Here is a 20,434-nt window from a genome sequence, read left to right as displayed (position 1 = left end):
GAAGCGTGACGCAAGTGAGATTATAAGATTCACCCGAACTCAAATAAAAATGTATCGAAAAATCATAAATGATGTATTTATTTTTGCAGTAGGTAAACAATGAAAGTAAGAATAACTATTAGAATTACAATAGGAAAATGGCAAGATCATTTTTTCTCAAGTAAATTTCTTGCGATAGAGTAAGTTTGTCAGCATTAATTGACATCAGCTGTGGTCACTATCTTTCGGCAGGATTACACTTGGTCTTCATTGACCTATCAACTGTATGAAGAACTCAGTGAATTTTATAGTGAGAAATTTTGTTGATTCACAGCAAAAATGACAAATAATCCACAAAATAACGCAATACAATGGTGAAAATGGATCAGATGCATTGACATTATTATTATTATGAAGGTACCACTCCTTGGATTCGATTTTAGTAGTCATCATGTTTAACCGTGGGGGCACGGTGGCTCAGTGGTAGAGCGCTTACCACTGGTGCATGGGGTCCCTCGTTCAATCCTCTGCTAAATATGTTTGTGGTGGACAACATCGTGGCCGTGGATTTTCTCGTGGTACTTTTGTTTCCTTCCACTTTCTCATTCCACTAGTTCTTCCAGCTTAACCATTCACTTGCTTTAATCATCGTCCCCCTTTGCCTAACGGGTACAACCATAAGACGTTAAACTGAAAGATTTCATTTCATATGTTGAGCCGTACTATTTCTATCAAAGTTACAACTATTAGTAGTAATGTCCCGTCGCACAACATTACATTGAACATCATATCTGTTTTATTTCTTTTTGAAAGAGAGATAAAGTTTAGAACAGCACAAGTAAAAGAAACCTTCTGAAGGAAATGCTGTAAAAGAATGTATTGATAGACGCAAGAAAAAATGTAATTAAAATCTTTGTACGGAAAATAGTACTGAATGAATAAAAAATAGATAGAAAAGAGTTGAAGGCAATATATGAGTGGTGGTGAAGAAGAATCCTGTATCTATCATGGACGAGAAAGAGCACTATTAGAAGAAGAAACGAAAACTAATCTATTTTTGCTACAAAAAAGAATTATTGTAGTACGGTTAGTCTTATAAAAATAAGAAAGTGCTTAATCAATTATAATAATCAAGAGAAGGAAAACTGATATGCCACAACTGCAACTATCAATTCAGTCGGAAGTTTCATTATACTCATATTTATTATCTTTTATCTCATCTACATAGTCCTCTGATATTCTGTTTCTCACCACATTGTTACAATTTAATATTCTAGCATCATACATCAAAATTTTCATCAACATCATAATAAGAATCTAAGTCAACAATCTGATCTTCTTCCTCTTCTGTCAAGCAACCTATCATCGTCTTCATAAGTATTCTGCCATTATTGGCAGGTCACTTGCTGCAACTGAGAATTTTCCATGCTCCACGGTCTTACGCTAACCTTTTCGTCTTCACATACGATTTCTCTGTTTTGACATAGTTCATTAATTGTAGTCTCCTTTGTCCTCTTCGTCTCTTTCCTGCCACTATACCCTCTATCACCTCCCTTATAATACAGTTCCTTCTTAGCCACTGTTCCAACCAGTTTCTCTTCCTCTTCTCAATAATATCTAAAAGTGTTCATTTCTTCCCCACCATTTCTAACACCCTCTCATTCATCTTCCGCTTAACCCAACTAATTCTTTCCATTCTTCTCCACACTCACATTTCGAAAGCTTCCTGTCGTTTTTCATCATTTTTGCGTAATCTCCATGTTAGTGACCCATACAGCACAATACTCCACACAAAGAATTTTAACAGTCTTTTTCTCAACTCTTTATTCAAGGTTCCACAACCTATGGGCCTTATACATTCAGCAACTATTTGCCAATCCTACTTTAAATATTTTCATTCATCCCAAGAGTTTCAATGTCATTCACCATTCAGAATGAATTAACAAACTAATGGAAGGCAAAGTTAAAGAATATTGTCCTACGTGGAAAACCAAGAGTGGAGTATTTGGACAATATGAGAAAAAAATCATATAAACATGTCAAATTACTAGCACCAAACAGACAAGAAAGAAAATAATCTTGTAAGTTGAGCAGAGAAGTTTTAAATATTCATCATATCAGATATATCCTTTCTTCTGTGTTCTCAAGGAGTACAAACACTGCCAAAACAATAAACATACCATACGTAGATAGTGGGAAAATTCCCAAGGTGACTAAATGCAAACAAAGTTTGAAATTTATATTGTTTTACATTACATTGACAAAAGAAAGCAATAGCAAAGTTCTTTGGGTAAAATGATACAAACATTTAAACTTGACATTAAAAGTGTCCTCAGAGAAGTAAGACTATTTACTTGAAAGGCTTTGAGAATAAAAGAGATGTTTGCAGGAGTGTGAAAAATGAGGCTGTTGCGTGCAAGGTATAACTTACCTAGTTCCACAGTAATGACGTATGTATGCTAAGGACACCATACAAACTTTTCCTCATTGGCTATCGTTTTATACGTATCAACTCATTACAGAAAGGTCGGTTAACAACAAAAGATCTTAGATTTTCTCCATGACATTACACATATTATTCATATGAATTATTGTGTTTATAAGGCAGTAACTTTTTTTCGTTTCAAATACGACCTGATTTGAGTTTATATTGTCACATTTCTAAAGATCTTGCAACAGCAACATTATATTATCTTAACCGTAGATGGCACACCTCTGATGCAAGGAATCCCTGATTTAATCCCAGGGATGAAGCAAGTGAATTTGTGGTGAACAACATCGTTCCCATGGATTTTCTCGAGGTTCTTCCACATTTTTCTCTTTCATATTAATCCACTTTCATCACATCATTCATTTCCTTTATCCTAAAGGGCAAGAAAAAATGGAGCTGGCGCAAAACTAGAAATTTCATAACAGTATATTGTCTTCTTTTGTCTTAGTATAGTACACAAAGACAGGTTCTAGTCCATTTACCTAGCTTAGTTTGGGGATAACTGAATCAATGAAGCAGGATGGTATCTGACTTCTTTCCTCTGAGGTTCTGCGAGCTGTATAAACTTCAGAAGAAAGAAATTAGAGACCACCCTGCTTCACTTAAAAGTTTCATAATTACGGACCCTAGCAAATTACCAGTCGATATTAAAATTTAAATTGAATATTAGATCGATATTTTGTCTCTGGGAGACCGTGGAAAATTCTGACACGCTAAGGATACCCTGAATCTAAAATGTTTCCTAACCACTAAGTTAAGGCACTGTTATATGTTTCTAAGTTGCCATTCTAGCAATATTTACACATTACGCATTTATGTCCATAAATATAGTTAACCTAGAGATCAAAATTAGGAAATGAAGTAGCCTAGTCGTAGACAAATCAAAAATAAGTTTGTAACTGTTTTAACATGTTGGAAAATGCTCAAGCTCTTTAGTAAAATAAATGGATACTAGACAATCCCCACTCATATTGAAATATACTATCCCATGTTTGTTCTCAAGTAGTAACTTGAATGTTTTAATATTATGTCCCACACGTCGTCCTGACCTGAAATGAAAACTTTTGTTAAGGTCACTCGGCAACGTTCTACAGACTGGAGGAAATGATGTTCTTCACACATGCTCCCATGTATGGAATCGAACCAAGGGTCACTCGTACTAGAAATCATACTACTGTTTGACCTCTAAGTTAACTAGTTTTATGGGGTGCAAAATCACTATTGGTGGAATGGAAAACGGCGCCCCTATTGTGTTCAGAGTTTTCATGGTTCCACAAACGCAAAATGTAGTCAAAAATCTAATCTTTTTCTCATCGACCGTTATTTTTTGTAGCCCTTCTAGTGGCTACCACACGTACTTTTGATGCTCGAGGCCCTGAGTTCCATTGATAACGCAACATCACTTGTATACCAGTGTACAACTAATCATATTTGAATGAAGCCCTACTGAGGCTGTGATAATTGGTTCCGATTCGCAATACCTGTTATTTTAATTAACTCCACATACAGAAGACTTCAAATTTACAGCTACCTAGCAACGATGTTGTGTGCTGTTTGTGATCGTGAATTAACTATTGAAATTTGCTTCTCCGTGAATTATACGTAATTTACATGAGTTGGATCAGAGAAATCACAAAGTAAAGATGCAAGAGTAATTATTTACCAGAAAGAAGAAATCATATTAATCACACACAGTTCACAAATTGCCATTCCCACGAACGGTTGTAATTTTTTTATCTTCTAAGGAAACACGCGAAGTGATCTCATCGTTTTACATATTCACAAAGATATGATTCAAAACTGATTACATGGATCACAGCAGAAATTTAAAGAAACTATCAGTTCACAAAATCATGGCAAGATTTAAAATGAAGAAAGGAAACGAAAATTAAAAAATTCTGGGAAGTATTTGGTTTAATAAGTTCTCATAATTGAAATCAAGGTCACTGAACCCAAACCTGAAATTAGTTTTGATTTCAATCTCTTTCGAAGAAATGGTAACCTGTACTTTTACCTGTCACCAATATGTGAAAATAAGGTGAGAATATTGTCCTGGGCGAGATAACACCATCTAAAATGTAACGTATATTGGGAAGCATCATTTAAAATGTAATGATTAATTTATATTTTACGTTACATTCCAGCCCATAGTCCGTGTAATCCTTAAAATATATAAAAACGATCAAATCACATTAAATCAGGCACGACAAATTATATTACTATTACCTTTATTCTCCAAAACTCCATTAATTATATTTTTCTTTTTCAGTTGTCATAGCAACATTTTAAACAAGCACCTATTTGCTGTTAAGGTAACTAAATGTAACGATTATACTCTTAAAATCAACATATGTCTTCAGATGCAAAGATTAAATCTTATTTCTTTCTATTTAGAATCAACAACATATATTCTTTTCTTCTTCTTCTACACGACAGATTGTGTACTTTTATGCAAAGTTGCCTAAAATCAAGATATAAAAATAGAAGAAATTACAAAATAGATATACAATATCGTTGTAATATATGACAAGTGGTATCCTGCAATCTGTTAAACGTCCCAAGAATACACCAGAGTAAACGACCATATGTTTCACAACCCTACATCACAACCGTGTAATGAGTAACTCTTAACTAACAGGCGTCCGAAGTCGTTCTGTCATCTCACTTTTATTAAAATGCCAAGAGGAAAGAAAGAATTTTGCTTCTTTTATGCGTTATCTCTCTTCTCGTATCCTGTAATACTTAGAATCATAAATAGCAACTATTCTTTATGGTTCACAACATAGAGTGAATCAGTCCTCTACTCGAGACCCACTTTTCAGATCTTTATCAAACAAAGATAATTAATATTATTACAACAAAAGAAACAGCAATAAAACTATCAAACATTTTTTTTAGAAGAAAACAAATTTTACAACATAACGAAACTTCCAAACGAATATTATAAACCACAATCAATATAGATTCACCTACGGATACCAAAAAGTGTTATCAATATAGTCTCGATTGTCGGAACTTTACCCTTTAATCAAACTGACGTGATAAAAGCCCAGCTTCAGGTAGGGACTAACTTTGTTTCAAAATTCATTTCAAAAAGATCTTCATATTTTCTTTTGATAAATTTTAGTTCTTGAAAAGGTGTTTGAACGTTTTAAAAGAATGGCTATTTATCGCAGTTTTCCTTTCTATGTATCAGAAATCCTGATTCTGATGGTTTAGCTTTACTTCAGACACCTTTATATTAATTTATTTATACCTAAGTTAATAGTTAAAATCGATCCTCAATTTTACAGTGGTAGTGTTAAAATTTGAAGGCTAATGATGCAGCAAAATGATTAGTTGCTAGAAATTTGAATGTGCATGTTCCAGTCACAGTGCAAATCGGTAATTATTGTGAAAACGATGAAACAAGTTGGAGAACAAACACAGAGGAAAATATGTTCAATACAAATAGATATTGTGTGAAACTTTTTAGATGAATTCAGCCAAACTTCTCCGATCTCGATGAAAATATTTATTTTGTTTCTTTTCTCGGAGAGTAGATAATTTGTAGTGGGAATAGGGCTTCTTTTGTGCTGAATTATTTTGAACAATTCTCTGTAGACTCTACTGTTGAACCAGATTGAAATTTAGGTATGCATAGGAACTCATACATATGGAATGATCTGTCCTTCATAGTTATGATTTTGCCCAATGGCACACAACGAAGATCCGTTATTAAGCATAAATAAAGAAACGGCCTAGGGTCAAACTCGTTATCTTTTTTTAGAGTAGAGTGAGAGAAAATTTCAATTTACATTTTGATGCGTTCTATCTAGCAAAGGAATTTCCATACACAAATCTTCGATATATTTGTTTCCGCTTACGCTTACTAATATGTTCCTTATGTCCTTTGTCTCAAGATGAAATTTAAAAAATGAAATCGTTCAGATTTGTGTTCCGGCGTTAGATTGTGAAGACTAAAGAAGACGGTAGTGATGAAAATGAATGAAATGTTAGAATGAAAGAAAAAATACTGTGGCTGTAAGATGGGATCGAACCGGAGACTCCAAGCACCAGAGGTGAGCTACCGCGGTCGCCAGATTAAAATATACAATGTATACTTATATAAACCTATATATTCTTAATGCTATATGGAAACCTAAATATTTTCAAGCAGTTGTATATGCAGACATTTATCAAGGAAGTTCAAGCATTCAATGGCGTGTCTTTCCTGAACAATCGTGATTTTCGTTTCAGAATAATACGTATTATACATATTAATTAATATATTAGTACATATGATAAATGTTTATTTTTCTATAATACCTTGTTCAAGGGGAGATTAAAACTTCAAACCTTCCTTGCGTACGCCACTGTTCTTAAGGGAAAGACATATTTTGAATAATTTTTCTGTAATTACGTGCCTTATCTTGATAAAATATTGTTAATTTACATCCATGGTAAAAACAAGTGAGCTTCGTTTCACAGTTGTGAAATTAAAGCAGACTTCCAAACTATATGAATTCAATATTGAAACACATATACAACTTCCAGTTGCGGCACCGATAATGTGAGAGATGAAATATTTTATCTGGTATTAAATCCATACCAACAACACTTTCTTACTATTTCTTATAATTATTACTATGTATATAAAAATCAATATTGAAGCCGAAAGTTCTAACATTTCTTACCACTTCCTATCTCAGTAGATGAATCAAGTTTAAATTAAACCTATTCTTCAGAATCTGAATCCATCTAAATATCATTTGTCGCTTCCCATTACCGTTTCCCTCTATGGAAATCAATACTAAACTATTAGTCTACTAATAGTCCATGGAAATCAGTATTAGCCTTCTAAAAACCCACTTCCGGTTTAGACTAATGCGGGTAGATGTAGTATCTTTTCTTGGGACTCTGAATCAGTTTATAGAAAACGGTTGTCGCTATCTATTACCGTTTTCGTTCTATTGTGATCAATGTTAATACTAATGGCGGATCTACCCCGGTGCCCCCTCCCCAAGTTTTTTGAGTCCCAAAAATAATTTAAGCTATTATTTATATATTTTTTGAAAGTATATAGTTAACTCATGATAGGGTCTATGCCTATAATAGTCTGGGTTCTGGCTGGGTCTCCCAGTTTTTACCTTCTAGATTCGCCACTGGTTAATACTGAAAATGGTTCATTTATACCAGTTCCGGTTTGATTAGAAGGTTAAGAGAAGAAACGTCACCTATTCCGGGACGCTGAATCGATTCCAAAATAACGCTTTTCTGTATTCCTTATGCTTTTCGCTCTATAGAGATCAATATTGAAACCATAAGTAGTAATAAATTTTTATCATTTCCGGTTGTAGTACAATATTACGGGTAGAAGTAATATATTTTCCTGAGACCGAATCGATTGCAAAAGATCGTTTGTCCCTGTCTGTTATCGTTCTTGCTCAATGAAGGTCAATATTGAAACCAGAAGTAATATGTAATGTATTAATTTTTTGTTTCACTTTTTTGTTTTCTAGCCCTCATGCTGTTCTGTTTGATTTATTGTTACTCATTTTCTCTTCAAAAATTATAATGTTATCTTCATTCTATTTCCTTCATCACAGAAAAACACTTAAGACTGCAGAAAATACATACAATTGCGGTTACAACAAATTAATTGTATTTACATTTATTTCAGTGGGAAAAGTAATTTCAATTTACGAACAGCGTTGTGGAACGGATTACGTTCTAACTGGATACTCCACTGAAATTCTGAAATTAATGTAAATTGAATATAATTTGGTTGCAGGAAAGCAAACTGGAATCCACCTGATTTTCATATTTTCATACCAGACAGCGAGGAATACGAATTTGAAGGAATTTTAACGATCCGACTTCCGGAACACGAGATATTAGAACATAAAGTTTTATACACATATTTCTACGAAACAACACAATATGCTCTATGGGAAACACATTATGTTCTGTGGGATATATTTTAAGATAAAGCGTAAGCACTCTTGGCTGGCTTGAGTCGTTTCCACTCTTCGGGACGAAAACCCGGTGCTTGTTGAAGAGCACGCACGCACACACACACACACACACACACATATATATATATATATATATATATATATATATATATATATATATATATATATATATTTGGTCTAGGAATTAATTCGTGCGGTTGGTACGCACACATTGAAGCTGTAGTACAAACACAAAATACATAAATACCTTAAGAAAAATATTGTCCATCGCTAGCCACCACTTTCGCCCATCTGTCAGGCAATGTACGGATTCCGTGGCGAAAGAAGTCCTCATCCTTGGAAGCGATCCAGTCAGAGACCCATGTTTCGATATCTTCTGAAGAAGTAAACCGCTGTCCAATCAAATCGTTGTTCATGCAATCGAACAAGTAGTAGTCCGAAGGAGCAACGTCTGGTGAATACGGCGGGTGGGGTAAAACTTCCCATCCAACATTTTCTAAATAGGTTTTGACCGGTTTTGCGACATGTGGGCGAGCGTTATCATGTTGAACAATAAGTTTATCATGTCTGTTCTCCCATTCTGGTCGTGTTCTGGCCAGAGCTTGCTTCAAACGCATTAATTGTCGTCGATAACGTTCTCCATTCATAGTTTCACCCGGTTGCAGCAGCTCATAGTACACCACACCTTTCATATCCCACAATATGCACAGCATAACCTTTGCACAGTGAATATCTCGTTTTGGTTGTGATGGACCTGGTTCACCTGGTTTCGCCCAGGCCTTTTTTTCGTTTAGGGTTCTCGTAATGGATCCACTTCTCATCACCCGTAATAATTCGATGCAGAAACCCCTTTCTGCTCTGTCGTTGAAGCAGCAATTCGCAAATGGTTTTTCGTCTTTCAACGTCTCTGTCTTTCAATTCATGTGGAACCCAATGTGACATCTTTTGAATCATTCCCATGGCTTTCAAGCGTTTGGAGACTGTTGTTTGATCAACGCCTAATGCTGCTGCAAGTTGTTCCTGCGTCTGACACGAATCCTGCTCGAGCAATGCTGTCAATTCTTCGTCTTGAAATTTTTTTGGCTGTCCAGCTCGCTCTTGGTCTGCCAAGCCGAAATCACCACTTCTAAACCGTGCAAACCACTTCTGACACGTTCGCTCAGCTAGAGCATGGTCACCATACACTTCGACCAAAATACGATGACTTTCAGTCGCACTTTTCTGCATGTTAAAGTAATGCAACAGGACACCCTGCAAAAACACTTTATCAGGCACAAATTGCGCCATGTTCACTTAACTACAAACTGGTGTTGTTGACGCTTTAATCCACTGCCCTATACTACGAACGATACGCGATGACAGGGGTTTGCAACACATGTGTGGATACACGGAACTGTGAGACGCTCCGTTCGTTGCGCCATCTCTTGTCCACCCGCACGAATTAATTCCTAGACCAAATATATATATATATATATATATATATATATATATATATATATATATATATATATATATATATATATATATATATATATCCAGGAAAGCGTACAGTAATCGATGAGCTTAAAGATATTCCAGCAGAAGCCTTTTAGAACTGCTACGAAGAATGAAAACAATGCCTCCATCGCTGTGTAGGTGCCCAAAAGAACTATTTTGAACGGGATAACCTTTATTTATAAAAATAATAAAATTCATCGTTAAAAGAAAATGTTTCATTACTGTTCTAACATACATCGTGTATATAATTGTAAGATAATCAGAAAGATATTTTTGGTTATTAAATTGCACATATTAAATTTCACTTTATCAAAAGAAACATTAAAAGTAAAGAGTAAAAATAAAAATCTGTCAGTTTTACTCCTCACGCTTACTCTGTAGGTTAAATATGATGGTTAGTTAATAGAAGAGAGTGATTTTGACAAAATTAATGGAATGAGAATGTGGGAGGAAACGGAAGGACCGTGAAAAAACTTATGGACATGATGATGCCACCACAAACTCACATTGTCTGGGATCTAACCAGGAACGCCTCGCAACAAAGATGAGTGATCCACCACTGTACCCCCGATTTAAAAAGATCCTTGATTTTGTAGCCACCTTATGTTGACTTTGCTTATATTACGTATTATACATAACAATAATAAATACATCCATTTATTTTCTGTCAAGGAAATATATCAAAAGCTATAGAAACACAAAACACATATTCTTCAGGACGACAGAATCCTTTTATTTAATCATTCTTTATACCATTCAATACAAGTAAAGAAAATAAGATAAATTAGCAGAAGATGAGATATTTCATCCATAAATCATTAAGAGGTCAGCGCTCATAAATCTTTCATTCTATTGCAAAGACACATTCAAATGATGTCATACGAAATGCAATAAATTTTAGATAGATTCTGACTTTGGTACTTCATTACCTCTTCATTGAAAAGATAATGAAAAAGATGAAATACAGGTCAATTGTAGCCAGTGGTGCGCAATATAAAATTTAGAATAATCAACTGTACCTTTAGTTAGCTCTTTCAGATTATAGAGGCACTTTGGTCCATTGTATTGCTGTTCAGTGTAATTTACTGGGAAAAAGAAAATTATCTCTCTGAGTCACTGATTGAGGGCCTGGCACAAGGTAATAATGAAACATTGGTGTTATGCTATGAACAGTGTGTAATCAATAATGTAAATGAAGGAAAGAAAAATAACTTGTCATTTAAGACCAACTTGCAGAGGTACCCATGCCCTTAGCATATGTATTTTAAAAATTCTAAATAGCCTTTTCCCTACAGTTACCTACACGTTAGAATTTAGATTACTGGGCATTTGGCATCTATTGCCATTTAGCCCATCCATATGAGGGATGATGTCCCTCGGCAAACACACTATCCGGAGAAAGGGAAGGAAGAAAGAATTGGGACCTATAAGTTAGGTACCAATCCGACATTTGCCTGTGTGAACGAGGAAAACTCAGGAAAACTTCATTCAGGTTGGCTGGCCTGAAAAAGCTTTTTATATTTTATCGACCGAGTGCCCGAACCGGGAATCGAACCCGGGACCGCTCGCACCGAAGGCGAGAGCGTTAGCGACTACGCTATGAGGGGCCACAGTTTCGTACACCTATGTCAAGGCAGAAGTATCATGTTTTCTGGTTCAAAATAATGCCCCTTTCAATATTACATAGATGCAGTGACTTGTATTGTGCTGCCAAAATGTCTTGAGCCGTGGCAAAAATGCGAACTAATGCTCACACCCTCACACACCCACGCGTTGAGCCAATAAGGGTTCAGCTGTTGCTAAGCGAGAGAAAGAGAGTGGAATTCCTTCAGCCGATAGCAGGGCTTGGAACGGAAGACTAGGGGTCAAGTCAATGTAGCCCATCTATAGTATTGGATCCCCCGGTAGCATAAACCCCCCGCAACAAAAATTTCTGGTGCACGCTTGTCTCATATAGCCGTAGTTCCAATATGCTTATTTCATAAGCATATTTCTGTGAAGAGAAAAGTAAATCAAATATTTAATGATTCAGGATGTGCTCTATGATATGTGAAAGGGGACGTAGATGATAAATGTAAATTAACGATGATGTAAGGCTTAACAGGAAAACAAAAGGAACTTCAGGGACCAGGAGGGAAACTACAAACAAGCAGTTGTTCAGTAGAAAAGTATACGGACTGGATAGAACCAGAGACCCTTCATACCAGTGGTAATAGTTCTCGCATTAAAGCTAGTATAATGTCTATTTAAATTTCTCTATCGAGTTCGGTTAAATCTTTAATTTACTTTCCTACAAACTTTATACTATTTTTAACGTTGTCTATAGCCAGAATGCCATTTGCATGATAAAAATAAAGATTTTATCTTCAAAATCTTGTTAATTGCCCAGAAGAAAACTGTTTTATGATCGAAGAAGTGAACTCTATAATCTTCGAACTAAATATAAATGTTATATCACGTTTTATTACGTAGAAACTTTTTACGCAAATTTCTGTCAATATTCACTCGAATCTTCGTTTCAAAATTAGCTTTCGAAGGTACGGAATGTAAAGCAGTCTTCGTAATTATTAATGAAGTACAAGCAACCATTTGCTGTTGAGCACGCATACACACTCACAGATCATAAGGAAACTTTTGTTACGAATTCTCTTGTTCTTTCGTGCAAATAATTCATGATGCATCACTTCTTAAGATACTCGTTGCGGTCACGAGATGTCACCACATTCCCACGGGATGACGCAATATGCAGTGTTTCTAATTTGAAACCAATTTCCATTCATTCAAAGTAAAAATAAAAAAAAAAAAAAAAAAAACTTTTTCAGCTCACAAAGAGGTGTGTCGTTAACAAAAGAATGAATTGATGGTTTAAAGCAGTTTACGTTCCTACTTACTAAGGCGGAGGGTAATGAAACAACTTCCCTTATGACATCTACTTATGAACGTGATCATGTACTCCTATTAACATATATTACTGCACTCCTTCGTTTTCACTAACATGGCTCTTAAGTGAGTAGCCCCAGAGCAGAAGATAGCACGCTTGTTTAAACTAACACATCTCCTTCTGTTTTGTTCATTACATTTCACCTCATCATCTACATCATACGCCCTCTCATATTATGTCATATTATTACATCATATTGTCTGAATAACAAACATGAATGAATAAATAGATAGAATAAATCCTGCACCCATCTTAAATTCCTTACTTGCTGTTAATTTGATGCCACTGGCTCAAGGGAAGACGTTACCTTCTGCGGCCTGCCCATCTTAGGATGGGAATGAAACTGCTCTTTAAAAAATGATCATGTACTTGTAAGGAAAAATAAAACAGTTATAACCCTTTTATAACAAGCACCTTGTATACTAGTCAGGGGCACACCCATGGAGGGTTCACCGGGTCTGGACCCCCAAAACTTCCTAACTCAACATACATTTGCACATTTTTGCAATATAACTATACTTGTTTGACAGGGAAATGATTGATGTAGCAAGAAAATTTAATGTTACAATTTGTCTGTACTTTTTCTCTTATAAAAACAATCTAGTTCTATCATTTTTTCTAAAAAATATATCTAGGTGGAAGTATTTGACAATTACTTATCGTCTTTTTGGGTGCAAAATAATACCGTTTCAATACTACATAGACGTAGTAGCTTGTAGGATTGGAACAATCCCAACGCTTGGACCTTTCCCAACAAAAATTTCGGGGAGCGCGCCTAATGTTGGTCAAATTTCGTAAATTATAACAATATTAAAGTCTTCTACTAACTAAAAATGTCAAGAAAAATAATACCAATTGCTTAGACCAGACTTTCTCAACTTATTTCATATAATGGCTTCCATTTTATCACATCCTTGCCAGCGACTCCCATAAGTAATTTCCAGTTTGAAATAAGCTTTTTCGATTATTGCTGCTTATGGCTTACTGTTTGTATATTTAATGATTGATTGAGGTTTAATGGGGGTTGTGTTTGTAAGCTTTATATGGGAATAGGACTAAGTTTGACCGCTAAGTATGGAAATAAAAAAAACTCTTTCAAAATAAGAAATTCAAAATAATCGTTAAATGCACAAAAATTGTTGTTCGTGGGGTTTGAGAGAACTATAACATGAAAACAAATAGACATCAAAGGCGAAGAAAAGGAACTGTACGTGTAAACTGCATTGATGCTAAAGTTTTGAGATAATACATGTTGGATTTGAAATATAATACTTAGCAGGTTGACTGCCATGAGCATTATATGTGGTGCTCACCTTATTTTTCTGTGTGGCCATGAGCACCATATATGATGCTCATGCTCGTTATCACAAGTTACTAACCTATTCAGGTTCTTGAGCATCATATATGATGATCATTGTCACATATTACTGTGAGACCATGAGCATGACATATGGTGCTCGGCTCCCATTGGTACATTTTCGGGAGAATCAAAATATCGCTACAAAAATGTGACATGACTATCCATAATTGAGCCAAAGGTAAGAAGAAATTTATGGCCTCCTGGGAGCAGTACCCTCAAATCACCTTGGCAGTCAACCTGTTAGTCCTTTAGGAAGAAATCAATAAAAGCGTCCCCACCTTACTTTGTCAATCTTCATATCAGCGTTAAAAGTTCATACATCTAAGTCTAACAAGGCTTTCAGATCACCAAAAGGATTACTTAAATATAAAAATTACATAGAAATAACAGGATTAAACTGTACGAAACAAGCGAATGATTATCAAATATGAGTATAAGTAAATTACGAAAAAGAAATCAATATAGCATACTAAGTGCATCAAATAAGATTCATTTCACTTTACTTCATAAACTTAATACTTCTTCCTTTCAGGTAATTGACCTCCTAAACCCTGGGACTGCGAGAAAGCCCTTGGCTGTAAGGTGGTCTAAGAAATCCCGTGGATTTTTCGTTGAAAATCTGTTCACGGTCGATTGTGAAGAGTTGGATGACTTGTTGGCCGTTCTGGAAGAAGGTAAGCGTTCGAAGTCTTAACTGGTACAATTTATCGAACGAGATAAGTATTAAAGATGTCAAATATACGCGCAAGAAAAGCTTAAGTTAAGTACTTTTACTACGATATTTTTATTTCTGAACAGATTTTCTTTATTTTTAAGAAATCCTAATTAACATGAAGCCTTGAGATCAAATGAAAAATGGAAGGAAATATTTAATATTTCGCTCATGATCTTTATGCTAAAGAAGATTTAATTGTTAATGAAAATAAATTATTTGAAAGAGTTGGTGGAATGAAAATGTAGGAGGAAACATAATAATTCAAGAAATACCTCTGGAACGACGTTATCTACCATAATATTATATACCTAAGATCTAACCAGAATCCCCTCTTATCCGAAGGAGCGACCCCAACGTGCATTATTGTCCTCTTGTGAAATATTATGGATAAATGGCTCTGCTTTTCAGAAATAACGTGTATGATTATTTATCACTAGCTGAAATATTTACTCTTCGTAAAGGAAAGTTAGGTTTATGAAAAATATTTGAAAGTTATGTTTAACCCTCTCATTTTCCCCTTTAGGATGCGAATATAAATGGATAGAAACCCAATTCTACCCAAGTGCTAAAATGTGTTATATTGAAAAAGTACTTGTACATTTCAAACAGTGCAACCGTTGTTATTTCTGGAAAAATTAAACTCTCCTTTCCTTAGGATAAACATTTCAACACAGTTCAATTATAAAAATCCAAGTCGATCCAAGTGATTCATTTTAAACGGTTCAGGAATGTCCTTAGTTTTGCCATTCTATCAACAAAAATGGAGGGAAATCCCCTACTACTCCTAGAAGTAGAATTTTCAAAAACACTGGCTAGGACATGTGTATAATTATTTTTGTGAAGAGATGATATACCTATTATGATATCTCCTTAACTTAAGTGGTTCATGGGATACTCTAAAGAGGTTCTGAGAGGGACATAAATTTGGAACCCATTCCCCCTTAGAAGGGGTATTGTAATCAAAGTCTAGTTCAAGATAGATGCTCCAAAATTAATTTCAAATAGTTCAACGCTGTGGATTTGTATACCGGACATACAAGCAAATAAACAAATGTTTAGCTTTATATTGTATACAAGATATGTTATTTTTTACGAGTAGGATCTCGACAAAATTTGTAGGCACTATTAACTTGGTCAAAATCAAAGTCGAATGCTTCTTTATATTACGTATTATGATATAATTTCTTAATCTAATTATTGTAAATGTTAACTATAGTCTTTGTATGCATTTGAGTGACTGACGCGTGCGTTTCAGGTTGAATTCCTGTCTTTTTTAATTAAAAAAGAATTGTCGGTGTGATCCAGAATTATACAGTAATATAATTGAGATGCTTCCTGAAATTTAGAGTCTCTTCTGAACACTGAAGCTATATGAGACGTGGGCCTATAGATTAAGATAGAATCGGAGCCATCTTAATCCTTTCAAATTTCAATGATCTACTGGGAATCAAACCCGGGACCAAATGCACCAAAGGCACATGCGCTAACCGCTAGACCAGCATGGTGTATTAAGAGGTGCCTTGAATCAGAAGAAAAGAACTTTTGTCTAGAAAGCAAATTTAAAAAATGATTTGATCAGATACAATTTATTTTAGCTTTAAATTCAATGTTAAATATTCTATTCTTTTTTCGTTAAAATGTTATTTTAGAATCCTGTAAAGAAAAGGCAACAGCAGAAAAGAAAGTTTTTACAATTATAATGTTTCAATATGCTCAAGTTGAAGGTTAGAGGCAAGTGGACTTCTTGGATCGAAGTAAGTAACATTGTAGGCGCGAGAAGCTAACACAACATTCGGGTTACTATTTCCATGCCTTAACAATAAAATTCTGGAACCTTCATCCAATAAAACCGACAACCATGTTAACTGAAAATTCATTCCTAAGCCACCCAGCAACGTATCTTGCATTTCATCTTTTCTATAATTTAGAAAAAGAGGAATATCAGTTGCAGAAAATTATCTCTGTCGAACGGAAAACTGTAGGTAATAGGGAGAGAGAAAATGGTAATATTAGTTTCTTCTTTCTTTCTGTTTCTTGCCTGATTCCCGATGGGAGCTCATGTAATTCGGATTCCACGTTAATAAGTAGGTCCACGTTTCATATAGCCTCGCTGCTGAAAAAGTCGTTAAACTCAAAATCAACTCAACTCTGCTTCTTGCTTTTTGAGCCCTAGAGCTATATGAAACGTAGACCTACAGTGTAAGATGTAATGCGAATCACCGTGACAGGCTCAATGTTTTCCTATCGGGAATTGAACTCGAGAACACGTGCAGCCAACTAGGCTAGTAGGGAGGGCAACATTTGGAATTATAAAAAGGAAAAGAAACCGATTAGGTCATTGTTCGATAAGAATTACTATTCTACAAAAGTGTACAAATTGATATGAACACAGGTTCGGACATATGCTTTGTGTTTATTATATTTGCTACTAACATACAAAACTAAGTTTAGTATGAAATATGACCACCTTTTGGTTTGGTAAGTTCTCTCACTCTGTTTGGCATAGAATACACTAGTTTCTTGTAAATATCTTTCACGTCAGAGTCGTTAAGCCAAATTTTCACCAAACAAGAAAATGGAAGCGGTGTTTTAAAGCAATACCTGGCACGCTGTCACATATCAAATAAGGTTGCTCTAATCTTTAAGAAACACAAAGTAAGGAATCTCGCGTGGCCAGGAAACTCATCTGATGTCTATCCCATTGAGAAGCTCTGGACAATATTCAAAACGAGAATGAGAAAACAGAACTGTACTTCAAAAGCAGCTTTGTTTCCTTGTTTGGTTTTTAAAAAATCGTTGAATGACTCTCATGGAAAAGACATTTATCATAAACTAATGTATTCTATACCAAATAGAGTGAAAAAAAAAATTACTAAAGCAAAAGGTGGTCATATTTCATACTAGACTTACGCCGCCTTATGCAGAGTCGGCATGATGTTTTGACGTATGATTAGAGTCATACTAAAGGCCTGACTACCGCAGGAAACATATGTGAGTCGAACTCTTTAATATGGCATTAATCACGGGTCAGAATGACTCTGCATAAGGCCCACGTAGTTTTGTAAGTTAGTAGTAAATGTAAGACTATAATAAACCAAAGCATATTTTCGAATATATGTTCACATTAATTTGCACTCTACTTGTTGGTCGTGATAGAAAGCATAACGACAGAAAGAAGAGGAAAAGGAGATAATGCATGGAAGGTATTTAAGGCACATAACTCGAATGTCAAATGAAATGGTTTTTATGGTCAAATTAGTAACCGTTTGCCTGTCTATATATGCAACCCACTTTACTCTCTGATTTTGCCGGGTTGCAAACTACTCGGGGTACAACACTCATTTCGGATACCAACCGACTCAATTCTATTTGGTTATCGTAAAAGATTTAATTTGAGCAAGTGGTTCCCAACCAAGGAGCGTGAAGTGTAAGTAAGAGGGCGCAAACTATTAACAGAAATAGATTGTGAAATTATTAATAAAGCACCATTTATAATGACAATTTAGCTTTTGCAAACGTCTCATATGCTGCATTTTGACGTTTTCTCTTTCCTATTATTATTATTATTATTATTATTATTATTATTATTATTATTATTATTATTATTATTATTAATAATAATAATAATAATAATAATAATAATAATAATAATAATAATAATAATAATTTGGGAATTAAAACTTGCATTTGAAATCAAAGAAGGAGTGAAACAAAAATCATGAATGACCAACGAACAGAAAGGATAAGGGCGTTAAGTATGCAAGGTTTACGAAATGGGATGCTAGATAAATAAGCTTGTGAATCTCTGATTTAAAAGATGGTTGTTGACATAAACGCTTTTCGGTATAACTTGAAGAAATAAATCTACGTAATCACACAAATCCTTTGTTAAAATTGCTCTGAAGCAAGAGTAAGTTTTGAATTATTTAAGATGACAATAAAAGTACGAGAAGGTATCAGAAAGTTCGTGCAATCACCTAGAAAGAATCAACTCTGGAGAACTCTGACACCATGATGATATTAGTCCTTTTCTACGTAGTCACCGTGTCTAGCGGCACATTTTTGCCATCGGTTTTTCACTTTCCGTAATCCCGTTTTCTAAAAGTCCGCAGTTTGGCTTTGAAACCACAGTTCAACCTCAGAACTGACGTCATTCGTACTGCCAAAATGGCGTCCTCTGAGTAGACGCTTCATCTCTGGAGTCACTTGATGTTGGGTTCAGTGTGTATGGGGGTGGGAAAATATTTCATACCCTACTATCATAGATGCATGGGCAGAATGAGCTTGTGCATTGTCTGGCAACAGCAGTACTCTTTTTGTGACCAATCTACGATGTTTCTTCTTCAATCCCTCTCGTAACTTAGTCAGAAGATGAGAATAATAGTTATTAGTAACAGTTTGCCTCTGTAGTAGATAATCTATCATGATGACCCCTTCACGGTCCCAGAAAACGGAAAGCATCGCCTTGGCGGCAGACTTCTTCACTTTTGCCTTTTTAGGGACGGGGAGGAAGAGTGTTTCCATTGTTTGCTCATTTCCTTTGTTTCTGGGTCACAAAAATGAACCCAACTTTCATCCTTATCACTATGCCGAAAAAGTCCTCTTCATTTACTTCATAGCGATGCAATATTTCTCTTACAGCGTCCTCGCGATTTCTCTTCTGAAAAGGTGTGAAAAGTCGTGGCACCCACCGTGCTAACGATTTCTGAATACAGCTGATTGTGAATGATGTTCCAGGCAGACCTATAATAACTCATACCTATTACACAAATAATACTTTCAATAGTTATCTTCCTGTCTTCAATTATGATCTTCTCAACTTATTCCGTCAAGATGGTATCATCAGTGAAAGAAGCTCTGCCAGAAGCTCTGCCTAGTGACGTCGGCGGTGGTCATGGGTCCAGTTTGGAATTGCCGTTTCCACTTGGATACCATCTCATAAGGTGAGCTTTCATCCCCATAGACTTCTGTCATCTCTTCGTGGATCTACTTTGCTGATTTTCCCTGAAGATGGAGGAACTTAATGACGTTCCGTGACTCAAGCTTGTCAATCATCACACCTGCAAAAAGAAAAAAAGTTGTAATGAGCCCAGAAGTTTGCATGGTTAACATACAAGGAACCATAAAATTCATGTCCGAGGGGGTTCGTAGTTCTTCACCTTATAGGTAATTGCACGAACTTTTTGATACCTCCTCCTACGTAGAAGAAGATACAGTGCGTATCATTTGCTAAGACCCACGATCTTCACTATTTTGTTTGTCCTTTTTGTTCATATATGGGAAATACCTTGATAGAACACTAAACAGATTTGATTCTACTGAATTTCACTTCATCTTACATTCGCCTATTACTGTTTATATCTAATAATGAATAGTTGATTGTTTTTGGAGTTTAACATCCACATGCACCATGACCCTATAGCTGCATTATGTTGCGCAGGGAGTCAAATCTGGAGCTTCCGAACCGAATCTTGTTTGTTGTAGTTATGCGGGA

General features: G+C 35.3%; 1 protein-coding gene across 1 annotated transcript in view; it reads left to right on the top strand.

Annotated features, from left to right (window-relative positions):
* Window positions 1-20,434, top strand: part of LOC145694013 (kinesin-like protein KIF12) — a 183,751-nt gene that overhangs the window by 103,591 nt on the left and 59,726 nt on the right. The window contains exon 6 of the mRNA XM_081770155.1: window positions 14,758-14,899. Coding sequence (XP_081626281.1) covers window positions 14,758-14,899 — 142 coding nt within the window. The remainder of the gene's footprint in view (window positions 1-14,757; window positions 14,900-20,434) is intronic.

Source organism: Thermobia domestica, chromosome 9 (genome assembly GCF_964235325.1).
Source record: "Thermobia domestica chromosome 9, izTheDome1.hap1.1, whole genome shotgun sequence".
Lineage (NCBI taxonomy): Eukaryota > Metazoa > Arthropoda > Insecta > Zygentoma > Lepismatidae > Thermobia > Thermobia domestica.
Note: the sequence above shows the minus strand (reverse complement) of the source record. Positions and strands in the feature narration are given on the sequence as shown.